Genomic DNA, 13,535 nt, shown 5'->3' with positions numbered 1-13,535 from the left:
GGAATTCCCAATATTATTCTAGCATGTCCAAAGGTCAGTTGTCAATCTCCTCTCCGGTCCAGCTGGTGAATCTGGGAATCTTGAGGCAATGTTACAACTGCCTCATGTACACAGACAAACCCTCTCCTCCTTCCAACAAATTCCAACACATGTGAGAGATGCAACCATATAGCCAAACTGGAGGCTAAGCTCTCTCAACTCAGTACTGGCATAACCAGTCAGGAGGAGAAGGAAACCACACTCACTACAATTCCAGTCTCACATAGACCTACGACGACAGCAAACCAAACACATAATCACACAAAAACATACTCGGAGGCTCTAAATAAAGATCTGCCTAAGCAGCAGAGACCTCCAAAGCAGACACCCAAGCAACCGCTACCCCAAAACAAAACATGTGCAACACATATCTCACAAATCAAAGTCATAAACGGAACGTGAGAGCCTGTGAGTTATCTCAATCACCAAAATCCAAAAATGTCGCCAAGGGAGTACCAGCAACAAAAATGTGCAGAAAAGCAGCAAATTAAAAGTCCATAGCTAGACAAAAATCAAATACGATCTCAACGATGATAATAGGAACGTTCTTTATTCACACAACATAGGCAAGCCGTCCCTAGCGAAGCATCGTGGCTTGTCGAGCATATCATCCCAAGCTGACAGGCATTGGATCCCCTTTGAATGACACCAGTACTTAAGCCAGTTGTTGAAATTGATCATCTTGTCTTCATATTGTGGCATCATTCTTGGTGAGGGTAAGATGCTACTCAAGGTCAGGGTCATACCGGCCTGGGCTACATGCTCAGAGAGCTCCTTTGTCTCTTTTCATGTAGTCCAGGGAGGTACATCTCAGGTCATTCACACCAGCATGGACAATGACTGAGTCATATTTGTACTTGCCTTGGAGTGACCTGAGTGCTTGTGTTATGTGGCGGATCCTAGCACCCGACATGCTGCTCACCGTGACCCTCTCCTTGTTCAGCCTGGTGAGCGGGACGTCAGTGTGCCTGACGATAGAGTCACCTATTACAAGTGTATCAGGTGTGTTGTTTAGTCTTAAGGGCTGTGACTGTTTGGCACACTGGCTTTGTGAGATATGTAAAAAATAGAAAGAAATAGATATACGCTGAAGCAACACGTTCCAATAATGAAAAATATATAAAAAATCAAAGTCATAAACGGAACGTGAGAGCCTGTGAGTTATCTCAATCACCAAAATCCAAAAATGTCGCCAAGGGAGTACCAGCAACAAAAATGTGCAGAAAAGCAGCAAATTAAAAGTCCATAGCTAGACAAAAATCAAATACGATCTCAACGATGATAATAGGAACGTTCTTTATTCACACAACATAGGCTCAGAGGAAGCTACTAAATGATAGAGCAAAATCCCAAAAAGGGAAGGCATCACTGATCAGTATTAGCAAAAAACTACGGGCACTGATAAAATTGTCTAAGGCCAGCTTCGAGAGAAAAATTGCACAGGACACTAAGGATAATCACAAGGCTTTCTTTAGTTATGTTAGGAACCTGGGTGGTAATTCCCAGATATGCTCAGAATTAGTCCAAAATGACAAAAAATACACTGAACCCACAGACATTGCCAACATCCTAGCTGACAGGTTCAGTGCAAACTCCCCCCCCCACCAGAAGGACAAATATCTATCCCAGCAGAGTGCTGCCCCCCTGACATCTCAGATGCTCAGGTAAGAGCCGCCCTCTCCAAAGCAAAAAACACAGCATCAATGGGACCAGGCGGTGTCCCGGGCTGCGTCCTACATGAACTCCAAGAAGAGCTAAACCCAAACATAAAACTACTGTTCAATCTCAGCCTTACTACAGGATATGTGCCCAAAGAGTGGTGTACAGCAACAGTGGTCCCTCTCCATAAAGGTGGTGCCTCAACGGATCCTGGAAACTATCGCCCCATAAGCCTGACTAGCTTGGTCTGCAAAGCTATGGAAAGGATCATCATGGACCTCATAAATAAAGATATTGGGGACCTACAGACACTGGATCCTACCCAGTTCTGCTTTGTTAAGGGCAGATCCTGCCTCTTAAACCTGGTTGATTCCTTTGAAACAGTCACCAAGGCCATTGACAAGGGGAAGGTGGTCCACACAACCTACCTGGACCTCGCAAAAGCCTTCGATACAATACCCCACTCGGGCATTATAGATAAGCTCACCAGCTTAAATATAAACCCCATGTCACTAGATGGATTGCAAACTGGCTCAAGGACAGAACCCACATGGTTAGAATTGCTGGAGCCATGTCAGACTCCAAACCAGTTACAAGTGGTGTCCCACAAGGCTCAGTCCTGGGACCTCTCTTGTTCGGTATATATTTCTCGGAGGTACAGGCCAACACGGAAGGACTGTGGCTGACCAAGTTCTCAGATGACTGCAAACTGGGCGCCATAATCGACTCTCCAGCCGACACAAGCATCCTCCAAAAGGTCCTCATAGAAACAGACAACTGATGCCAGAGCCATGGCCTCAAGCTAAATGCCAAAAAGTGTATAGTCATCCCCTTTGGCAAAAACAAAGTGCCCACAAATTACCACATAGGTGGTAATCCATTAAGTACAGAAGAAGTAATTAGGGACCTGGGGACCCAAGTTGATAGCAATCTCTCATTTGACAACCACGTAGCCAAAGTGGTTAGAAAAACATTTTATATAGCCCACCTAATCATGAAGGGATTCACATCTAGATCAGGGGAGGTCATCGTGCCTCTTTACTCATCCCTCATCAGGCCCATAATTGAGTACAATGCCCTTTTGGGATGTACCTTACCAGGCACCTGCAGCAACTGGAAAGACCCCAAAAGTACCTCACCAAGAGGATCAAAGGGCTCAAACAGATGCCATATGCTGCCCGGTTAAAGAAACTCCAGCTCTACTCAGTGGCATACCGCCTGTTCAGAGGCGATCTGTGCCTGGCGTATAAAGCCATGTCCAACCCGGAATTAATGGACATGCTGCACCTCAGAAAATCCAAATCCCATCGAGCTACGCGCTCAAGAGACTTGAACCTCAGCACTGAAATAAATAGGACATGCTGGAGGGACAGATTCATAACCCAGAGGCTCCCTTCACTCTGGAATAAAATCCCAGTCCAGGTTAGGCAGAGTCCCTCATTGACTCTCTTCAAGAGGAATCTTGATGAGTGGATGGGAGATCGTAGGTTTACCCCGGGTATCACTTCTGTGTCACTGTTAGACAGAGGCACAGTATACTAACCTCGAAAAAGGGCATAGCAAAATAAATTTAAAATGGGTGGCGAAAGCCAAACACATTCTGGCTAGGCTTATAAATGCCCTAGGGCAGATAGCCTAGTATGAACCTATGAACAACACTGATCCTCCTTTATTCTCTCACCCCCTCTTAAGACAGTTCCTCAGAGGGGCTAAGAATATAAAACCCCCAAGGAAACAACCAGTACCTGCTTGGGATCTCAATTTCATCCTAGAAAAACTGACTTTGCCTCCCTTTGAGCCAGCTGCCTCAACAGAACTACAATATTTGTCCTGGAAAACAGCCTTCCTGCTGGCTATCACCTCAGCTCGCAGGGTTTCGGAACTACAAGCCCTCATGGCTGTGCAGCCTTTCATCATTTTCCATCAGGACAGAGTTTCCTTACGAACCAATCCTTCCTTTATGCCAAAGGTAGTATCCAGGGTAGCCTTGAATCAGGCTATCCACTTACCTACCCTTTACCCCAATCCTCAAAACAAAGGGGAAGAGACTACTACATTCCTTGGACATTCACCGACAACTGTGTTATTATTTGGACAGAACAAAGCTTTTCAGAAAATCAGAGCAACTCTGTGTCCTATGCTACAGGGGCTCAAGGGAAGCCTATTTCCAAACAGACAATCTCAAAATGGATAGCCCACTGCATACGCTTTTGTTACTCTTTTCATGGTAAAACTGTACCTGCAGGCATCACGTCTCACTCCACAAGGGTCACAGCTACCTCTGCAGCTTTCCTCAGGGGGGTTCCTACCAAAGATATTTTGGAAGCTGCCACTTGGACTTCTGTACATACTTTCTCCAAGCACTATCACCTGCCATTATACTCCAAATCTAGAGCAGGCTTTGCCACTGCAGTCTTGCAGGGTATCCTGGCTCCTCCTAGTTCCACCTAGTGCCTACCACCCCTTTTTTAGCTTTGGTATTCTACCCATCTGTTATGACTGCAGCTGTATGCATGATGAACATAGTACAGTTTTGTACCTACCATAAATGTAGATGTTCGAGTGCTAATACAGCTGCAGTCCAGGTTTCCCTCCCTCCTTCCCCTCTGGGACAGGCCTAATGGCTAACACCTCCTCATACAACCTGATTGGGGTTTTCTTTTATGGTGTATTTGCTTGCAACTACTGTTTTTTGATTATACTGCATTGCATTATTACATAAATTTATGTATTGCCTTCCTTCTGGGGGCACCTGACATCTGGGGCAAGAAAAACTGAAGAAAATGGCGTCGGCTGGTTCTTTTATAACCCTGTCGCACTGACGTCAGGGAAGAAGCGACGACAACCGACGCCGGACCTAGACTTTGGAATTCGGCCTACCGAGGACCCGCCTGACGGCAGGAAAACCCATCTGTTATGACTGCAGCTGTATTAGCACTCAAACATCTACATTTATGGTAGGTACAAAACTGTACTTTGTGCCCCGCCTACATCTTTGGTGGTGTGGTCTGTCCCTGCAGATCCCGTGATAAAAGTGTTTGTGGATAGGGCATGGCGAGACCCTGATGTGGCAAAGCCATTCAAAGGAATCCAGATTAAGCTCCCCTCAAAGACAAACAGGGAATAAGTAAAGCTTTTGCAGCTGGCTCTTTTTAGTTTTTTAATGGCAGCTGTACCAAACAAGAGCCCTTGAAGAGATCTCTTCGTTCTATCTTTGGGATAGTGATTCACAGGCTGTAGCTCATTTTGTTCATAGGTGTGTACTAGGCTAATGGCCCTGGAGCCTTTACAAGCCTAGCCCATAGGATTACCATGGCATCGTGCCACCCGATCTTAGTTCCCAGTGCCTCTGTTGAGTCGAGCCACTGGAGGTGATCCCTGGGGTGAATTTTCTATTTCCCATCCACTCATCAAGATTTCTGTTGAAGAAAGCCAGTGAGGTGCTCTGTTTGACATGTATGGGAAGTCTATTCCATGGCATGGGCAGTGTCTGGGTTATGAGCCTGTCCCTCCAGTACATTCTGTTGATTGTGGTAATGAGGTTGAGGTCTCTGGAGTGTGTGGTGCACAGGTATTGGGATTTCTGTATAGGTAGCATTTCTAACGGAGCTGGGTCAGACATGTCTATGTAAGTCAAGCAGAGATCACCTCTAAGTAGGTGATATGAGAAGTAGAATAGTTGGAGTTTTTTGAGTCTGTCCATGTAGGACAAGTGTTTAAGGGATAGGAACCTCTTTGTGAGGTACTTTTGTGGCCTCTCCAGTTGTTGCAGGTGTCTAGTGAGGTACATGCCAAATGGGGCATTGTACTCAATGATTGGCCTAATGAGGGAAGAGTAGAGGGAGATAATGACCTCTTTCTTCCTGGATGCAAAGCTCAGTAATGAGATGTGCCACATAGAAGGACTTTCTGACCACAGTGGCAATGTGGTGGTCAAGAGAGGCTGCTGTCAACCTGTGTTTCCAGTTCTCTTATAATGCCTTCTGTGTTCAGTGGACTACCATCGATGTGGTAATTCATGGGAATGGGTTTTTCCTAAAGGGGATGATGACACATTTTGTGGCGTTGAGCTTAAGGCCATGGTTCTGACACCAGTCGTTGGTCTCCGTGAGGTCTTTCTGTAGGATGTCAGCATCACTTGAGGAGTTAATAATAGCTCCCAACTTGCAATCGTCTGCAAACTTTGTCAGCCAGAGTCCGTTCATGTTGGCCTGGACTTCAGAGAAGTAGATACCAAACAGGAGAGGACCCAGGACCGAACCCTGTGGGACTCCCACTCATGACTGTTCAGTAGTCTGACTTGGAGTCGGCTACTTTCACACTGTGGGTTCTATCTGTGAGCCAGTTTGCAACCTACCTTTTAATATAGGGTTTGGTGCCTAGCTTAGTGAGTTTTTCTATGATTCTTGAGTGGGGAATGGTCTCAAAGACCTTGACCAGATCAAGGTTGGCTGTATGAACCTGCTTGCCTTCACCCACAGCTCTGGTGACTGACTCAAAGAAGTCGACCAAGTTGAGCAGGCATGATCTACCCTTCACCAAATCAAACTTTGTGGGATCCAGAGTTTGGAGATTCCCTATATTCTTGTTTATTAGATCCATGATGATGCCTTCCATAGCTTTGCATATCAGAGTTGTCAGGCTAATGGGGCGATAGTTCCCAAGGTCTGTAGTCACTCTTAGCAGTGTGCCATTCGGTAGGGACAAAACCTGAGCTGAGGCTTTGATTGAACAAGGCACAGGGGTCTATATTACATTATTGAAAAGCTGTTATATCGAACGGCTTTTCATCGACCTGTAAAAGTCGAACTCTTATAATTGTGAACACCCGAATGAGCAAATTCTTTCCCTGGGACAGAAACTGCTTGGCCATCCTTGTGAGTTTGCCCTTTTCCCCACTGTAATGCGATCTCGGAGTTGGTATATTTAATAAGGGGGGGTGTGTGGGGTGAAGCCCCTCACTTTATGTTTAAAGTAGTGTGTAGTTCGTGGTAGGGCTAGCGATTTCTTTCTCAGGGAAAGAATTCACTCATTCGGGGTTTTGCTATTATAAGAGTTCGACTTTTATGGGTTGATGAAAAGCTCTTCGATATAACGGCTTTTCAGTAACACAGTATAGACCCAGGCACACAGGTGAGATGCCAGTTCACTCTGTAGTTCATGTAGAACACAGCCAGGAATATTGTCAGGTCCCATAGAAGCTGTATTCTTGGCCTTGGACAGTGCTTTTATAACCTATGCAGCAGTAATAGTGGGTGCCTGGCAAATCTGCTGGTATTATGATTTGTCCTTTGGGGGGGGGTAAAGTTGGCACTGAACCTGTCTGCCAGTATATTGGCTCGGTATAGGAGGTACCATTGTGCAGTAGCTCAGAGCAAATCTGGGTATTACTGTGGAGATTATTTACATAACTATAGAAGGCCTTGTGGTTGTCTTTACTATCTGCTGCAGTTCTGTTTTCATAGCTAGCTTTACAAGATTTGATGAGGGATCTCAACCTTTTGTTGAGACTGTTAAGGGAGTTTTTCCAGTCTTGGGACTTCACCTTATTCTGCATCAGTTTCTTCCTTCTGTTGTAGAGTTTGTTTATGGCAGGGGGCCACCAGATTGGCTTCCTTTTTTTGGAGGAGAGCGTCTTGGTTCTTTTGAGTATGGCTAGATCCATGCATTTGTGTACATGTTTGTACAGTGCATTGGTGTATGATTCGGCGGTCATGCAACTATTCTCCATTTGCATGGGTGCCATGAAGTTAGCCACCTCTGTTTTTAGGAGCCCAAAGTTAGCTTTGGAGAAGTGTTTCATGGTGGTTACCTTTGCGAGGGAGGTGGGAGGGATGTGGATTTCCAAAGTGATTAGTTTGTGATCGGATTTAACCAGGGAGGAGTTGACTATTGGTGTAGAGCAACGGTCGCCCATGTTAGTAATGACCAGGTCAAGGATGTTGCTACCTCTACTGGGGGTAAGAATGAGCTGGTCCAGGGCATTGGAATTAATGAATTCCAGGATACGTTGGGTAAGTGTATTGGTACACAAGTAGTTTTCCCAGTTAATGGCGGGGTTGTTGAAGCCGCCCAGTATGAGTATATTAAGTTGGACCTTAATATTCTCCAGGGTACTTAGGAATGTGGTGTGCGATTCTTGGGACATGGATGGGGGACCTATAGCAGGCTGCAACCTGAATCGCTGACTTTACCCAGTGTTAGCTGCACCTGAAGTATCTGTGATGCATTATATTGGGCTACCAGTCTGGAGGTGTGCACATCCTTTGAGTATAGAAATACCATCGCCTTTGGAGCTTTGGTCCAAGTTCTGGGGCCGAAAGGTGTGGAATGAGCTATAGCCTGGTAGTGCAGGGTTGCTTTCTGCTGCCTTGAACCAGGTCTCTGTTACAGCACAAATGTGAATGTTCTCCATTTTAAGGAGTGCTTCGAGTGAGTGCATTTTGAGATTTAGACTTCTAGCATTGAGCAGCATGACCCTCAGATTGCATTTGTTTGTAGCTGTTATGGTGGTAATTTGGTGTTTGGAAAACCACCTAAAAAAGGCACTATAGGGGTGGCAAGAGCCTTGACCAGTATCTGGAAGCCCAGGGGTGATAGATGCAGACCATCTCTGACAAAGCATCGAGGTCTGTCAGTCATGTAATCCCAGGCCGATAGATACTGGTTCCCCTTAGAATGACACCAGAAACTTAGCCAATTGTTGAAATCAGTCATTTTCTGCTTGTACTGTGGTATCATTCTAGGTGATGATAGGATGCTGCTCCGGGCTGGTGTCATACCCACCTGGGCTACATAATCCGATAGCTCCTCCATGTCTCTTTTCATGTAGTCTAAGAAGGTACGTCTCAGGTCATTCACACCCAAATGTACAATGACAGAGTCATATTCGTACCTGTTGTTGAGGGACATGAGTGCATCCGTTATGTGGCAGATCCTGGCACCTGACCAGCTGCTGACTGTTGCTTTCTTCTCATTCAACCTAGTGAGTGGGACATCAGTGTGCCTCACTATCGCATCACCTATGACTACTGTGTTGGGCATGCTTTTTTGCCTTAGGGGCTTTGTTTGAGTGGCACACTGTTTAGGAGAGTTATGTGTCTCATGATTAGTGTTGTGCTGTGGTGGTCGAGTTCATTTCTGCCTTGGAGGTCTCTGCTGTTTGAGTAGATTTGACTTGCATTTGTCTGATGTGCATTCAGCATTTGAGTGCTGGATTACTTGACCCATGTGATGCATTTTCAGTTTGATCTAGCATAATGCACACTAGACACACTTGAAGACATTGCTTCATACTGAGTTGTATCACAAGCTAGAATCCCATATGACAACAATGGCTTGTGTGTCGTCACTGTCCATGAGAGTTGCACATAATGCATCAGATGGAGCAGCAAGAGCAGCCTAGTGCAGCATAATCATGAGTCTCAAATGAGGCTTATGGGTCTGTAAATCATCCTTTCCAAATGCTCCATATGAGGAGTCTTCATTACTTTGACCACAAGTGAAAGGTAAACTGTACAAGAGAAAAGAAAAAGGGAGGACACTTACAGCTGTGGGTGTCAAGTTGTCCACTCATTAGAGGACCTGCTCAGGGAATCAGAAGAGTTGCAAATAATTTGTGGTTCTAAAGGCCTGGAAGCCTCCCTTTGAGCAGCATTTGGATTGAAATTCCTAAGTCCAGGGGAAATTATCGTAGTGGATGTTGGCATAGAATTAGAGGGGGTGCACAAAACCATGATTTCGTAGTCCTTACGCTGAGAGGTTTCCACAGATTTCTTAAGGATTTGCTCAACTGTCCATTTGTGGAGACAGAAAGCATGGCTGGCCATCACACAGGATAGGTAGGTGAGGAAAATAATGTCCATAGGCTATATGGTTCATTTTATCTAACCCCCCCCCCGGTTCCAGATGTCCCGCCAAGCTAAAGGTTGTAAACCTCTTATATTAAAGAGCCATTCAAGTAGGTCCCACCAGACCAGCTTGTATGTTTGAGTACTAATCCAGTGACCCAACCCTGTAGGTATGCTTTGTAGCTGTCTCTAGTTTCCATCAGGGACGCAGTTTATCCTCATTAGCATCCCTGAAGATCTGTAAGGCTTTTCTCTGCAGCACATTTTTAGACTTTATTTCCCCCACCTCCCCGCCCCAGACCTAAGTTTAGTTTAATTTTAGAATTTACTCATTTTTTGAATTTTAATCTCTTTACCCAGCCCTCAATAGGCCAGGCATTGAATTTTATTCCTCTTTTGACATACATCTGTCCAGACACGTTCAACAACTGAAAATCACAGAGAGCATCATTTAGGCAGCCATGAAGATTGTTGTGTCCTCACCAGCATCCTGCCAATAAAGACATTTTACTAATTAGTTTAACCACTCCCTGGGTGAACGGGCATGCAATTTACGTTCTTATGAAGCCCAGAACACAGGCTGTTTGCATCCTAGGTCTTCTCCTCAGTTTCCTTCCATGACTTCTTCAGAGAAACCTCAAAGCTTGTGAAATTTCTTGTAGATTGACTTATAGGTTCCCATTCCTTTCCCCCCTGAAATGACTGAATATCTGGTGAAGGGGGGGGTGGAAGATCTTGCACACTACATATTTGATGTACTTTCTGGGGGGGGGGGGGGCTTATTCTTCCAGCCTTTGTACTTCATTGGTTCACCCACTGAAGTTCTTATTCACTTTTTTATGATTGCTGTGAACCTCATTTGGCCTCCTCTGCCTCCTCTTCAAGGCATAGTGTACCCTAGAAGAAGCCTCCTCACAAGTTGAGGAAGACCCCCAAATGATGTACGTACTTACTTTCTGTAGTACTGCTAGCTAAGTCAAGAGGATAGCTATTGGTCCAGCATTTACAGTCTTGTTCATCTGCTGGTACACATGAAGACTTTTCTTCAAATTTGCTCTGTCATGGAGAGAACTCTCGGAGAAGTAGTGAGTTTCAGCATGGTCAGTGATTACAGATGACTGTTTTTTTAGCTGTTGGATACCCCCCCCATCGCCTGCCAGAATGGGCTCCATTCAGAGGCCATGCTGTTTTCCATATAGGGGTTGAGGCAATCCCAGAGCCTACCACTGAGATTGGCCATAGAGACAGTCCTTCCTTCAGAATGAAGCCATAGGTCATCATCCCCCCTCTCTTTTCTGTTGTTTACAGAGAGAGTGGAATGCTTCTGTCTCACTCTGGACTTCAGCGACTTTACCTGGTATGTCAAGTTCCAGTAGGGGTCCTAGTGCTATAAAATGCTTTGATGGTCACCTTCTGGCACAGAAGTTCCTGGGATTCAAGCAGGAGGTTCATTGGTTCACTCTGGTTAAGATTTATTTTCAAATACAGAACGCCATGGTCTTGACTTTCCTTTATCTCCACTGCTTACCAAGATGTTGACCATGATAAGTGAATGCTTCCATGAGAAGAATCTGTATATGTTCCAGAATAGAGACAGCTGGCTTTTGATGTCCAGCAACTCTAGTGTGGATGTTGCCATGGCCATAGTGTTGCCTTTTTTTTTTTGTGGTGGGGATTGTAATCTGTGAGAATTTCTTTCTTTCCTACATCCATGCCTACTGTATGTGCAGATGACAAATGCTTCATTTGTGGGGCAGACCAGTCACCTGTGTCTATTCAGAATGCAAGGAAAGTATATTCCCCCTTGGAGAGGGGGCTTCACATCAGCCAGTTGGATCTGCATGCTTTCCTTCTGACTTTAAATGCTTTGGAGAAGAACCTGCTTTTGTGACCTCTGGTGTTTGCCTGACATCAGTCATGCAATATCTAAATAAGCAAGGAAGCACATGGCTGTACCCTTACCATATTCAGACAAGTAATGTGTGTTTGAAAGTGACTCATGGACAGGAGTACTGCTGTCATACCAGTTTATATTTCAAGCAAGGTGAACATATTGGCAAACATTCAGAGCTCCTTTTCCAGTCCTCCAGTGTAGTTTAAGTTCTGTAACCATGTTTGAGTCTAATCTCCCAGAAGTAGGCTAGTCTGAATATTGACCTATTTGTCACTCGAGAACAAAGACATGATCATCAGTCTGCAGTTGCTGAAATCATTATTTTTTTCAGGTTTAAGTGATATTGGAAATCTTCCCAATGCAACCAGAGGATTCCCCATGCCAGCTCCATATGAAATGCCCAGCTTTTACTGTAGATCCTCCAGACCTCTTGGCTTGAGAAGTAAGAAATTATTCAAAACTCCAAGAATCTTTCCACTCAAAAGCATTACTCTTCCAGGTGGAAAATATTTTTGATAGTCTCCCATGGTGCAGATTTATTTATTTCACATTTGTTTACCAGGAAAATCCAAGTAGAATGAATACCCATTTTCAGCAGAGGCCTGGGGAGAAAAACTCCACATTTAACAAAAACAATATATCAAATACATAAATTGTAATCCCTGCATATGACAGTACATAAAACGCACATTTTGTTGTTGCAGCTGACATATATACAATATCATCAATGAAACATTCTGTGTTACAGTTTAAGACTAGAGATACTAGAAAATATACAATGTAAGCAGATGTACTTTGCCTTCTAGAAGATGCTGTATTTTTGAGAGAATTGCATCAGATGCTGCCCCATTTGTTCATTTCGCAGGAGGTTCTGTCACATCTTGGACATGTGTATCTTTGAGGATGTTGCATGCATTGCATGTTGGTGGTAGTTAGCATTTGTATTCCTGACCACATGGACTGTACTGCAGTAGTCAGAATAAATTGTTAACCAGTAGCAGCTGCTTTGAAATGCACGGTTTTGTGTTTCCAGTTGAATTCTCTCCTACATTCTCTAGTCCGTGTCCGTTTTGTGTACGTGTGAATGCATTGGGTCCTAAGCTCATAGGTCATGTTACTAAAACCAGTTCATCTTAACACACTGTGGGTTGATGACTGCATGAAAAAGAGCTTGAAACTTAAAGTCAAGCAAAAGGCATTTTAACAAGAAAATGAACTGTTTTGCATAGAATGGCATAATTTTGTAGCACTGCTTTAGGGACATGTGCTTAACACTGATTGAGTAAATTAAATGTACCAAAAAATATTTTGTTTCAGGTGTGCTATTGGGCATCGCTATTCGAACAGGCAGTCCTTTAAGCCTTAACCTAGCTGAACCAGTATGGAAACAACTAGCTGGAATGAACCTGACAATTGCCGACCTTAGTGAGGTAAAAATAAATACTTGTGTGTACATTTAAAGTTTGTATATATTTTTAAAATTATTTATATGAAATATCTTTGTAGAAAATCCCCAGATGATGTACTATTTCTGTTCATTTGAGTTAAGCACAGAGATCTTTGTAAACTGTCATTGCACCTGATCAGATTGCCTTTTATTTCCAAGTGTCTTAACTTGGAGATTCATTTGCTTTTGTTGAAAAGGAGCAAAGTTATTTTTTAATGATTCTTTTGTTAAGTTAATAATTTTGCAAAAAATATTGTTTGTGTTGTGTGTTAAGTTTTAGAGACTTGGAAGTTTGTTATCAGTGATGATCTTTTCTAGCACAGTACAGCTGAAAAGCTGTGCACTTGCAAAACTAAACCAAACGGTACACCATAAATTCACAAGAAAGTCTTTATTCAGCAAACAAGAAACAGACAAACTAAAAAAAAACCTCCCAACTATTCTCTGTCTCACATCGCCTACTTAGAGGCAATCTGTGCTTGACTTACAAAGCCATGTCTGACCCAGCTCTGTTAGAAATGCTACATCTAAAGAAATCCCAATCCCTGTGCACCACACGCTCCAAAGACCTCAACCTTATTACCACAATCAACAGAACGTGCTGGAGGGACAGGTTCATAACCCAGAGACTGCCCATGCTATGGAA

At 44.0% G+C, this 13,535-nt stretch overlaps 1 protein-coding gene across 1 annotated transcript in view; it reads left to right on the top strand.

The window, feature by feature from the left end:
- The window catches only part of HERC2 (HECT and RLD domain containing E3 ubiquitin protein ligase 2), a gene marked incomplete in the record, with an annotated part of 3,551,743 nt that overhangs the window by 3,463,406 nt on the left and 74,802 nt on the right, over positions 1 to 13,535 (top strand). The window contains 1 exon segment of the mRNA XM_044072055.1: positions 12,760 to 12,872. Coding sequence (XP_043927990.1) covers positions 12,760 to 12,872 — 113 coding nt within the window.

Source organism: Protopterus annectens, chromosome 5.part0 (assembly GCF_019279795.1).
Source record: "Protopterus annectens isolate FY-2018-M chromosome 5.part0, PAN1.0, whole genome shotgun sequence".
Classification (NCBI taxonomy): Eukaryota; Metazoa; Chordata; order Ceratodontiformes; family Protopteridae; genus Protopterus; species Protopterus annectens.
Note: the sequence above shows the minus strand (reverse complement) of the source record. Positions and strands in the feature narration are given on the sequence as shown.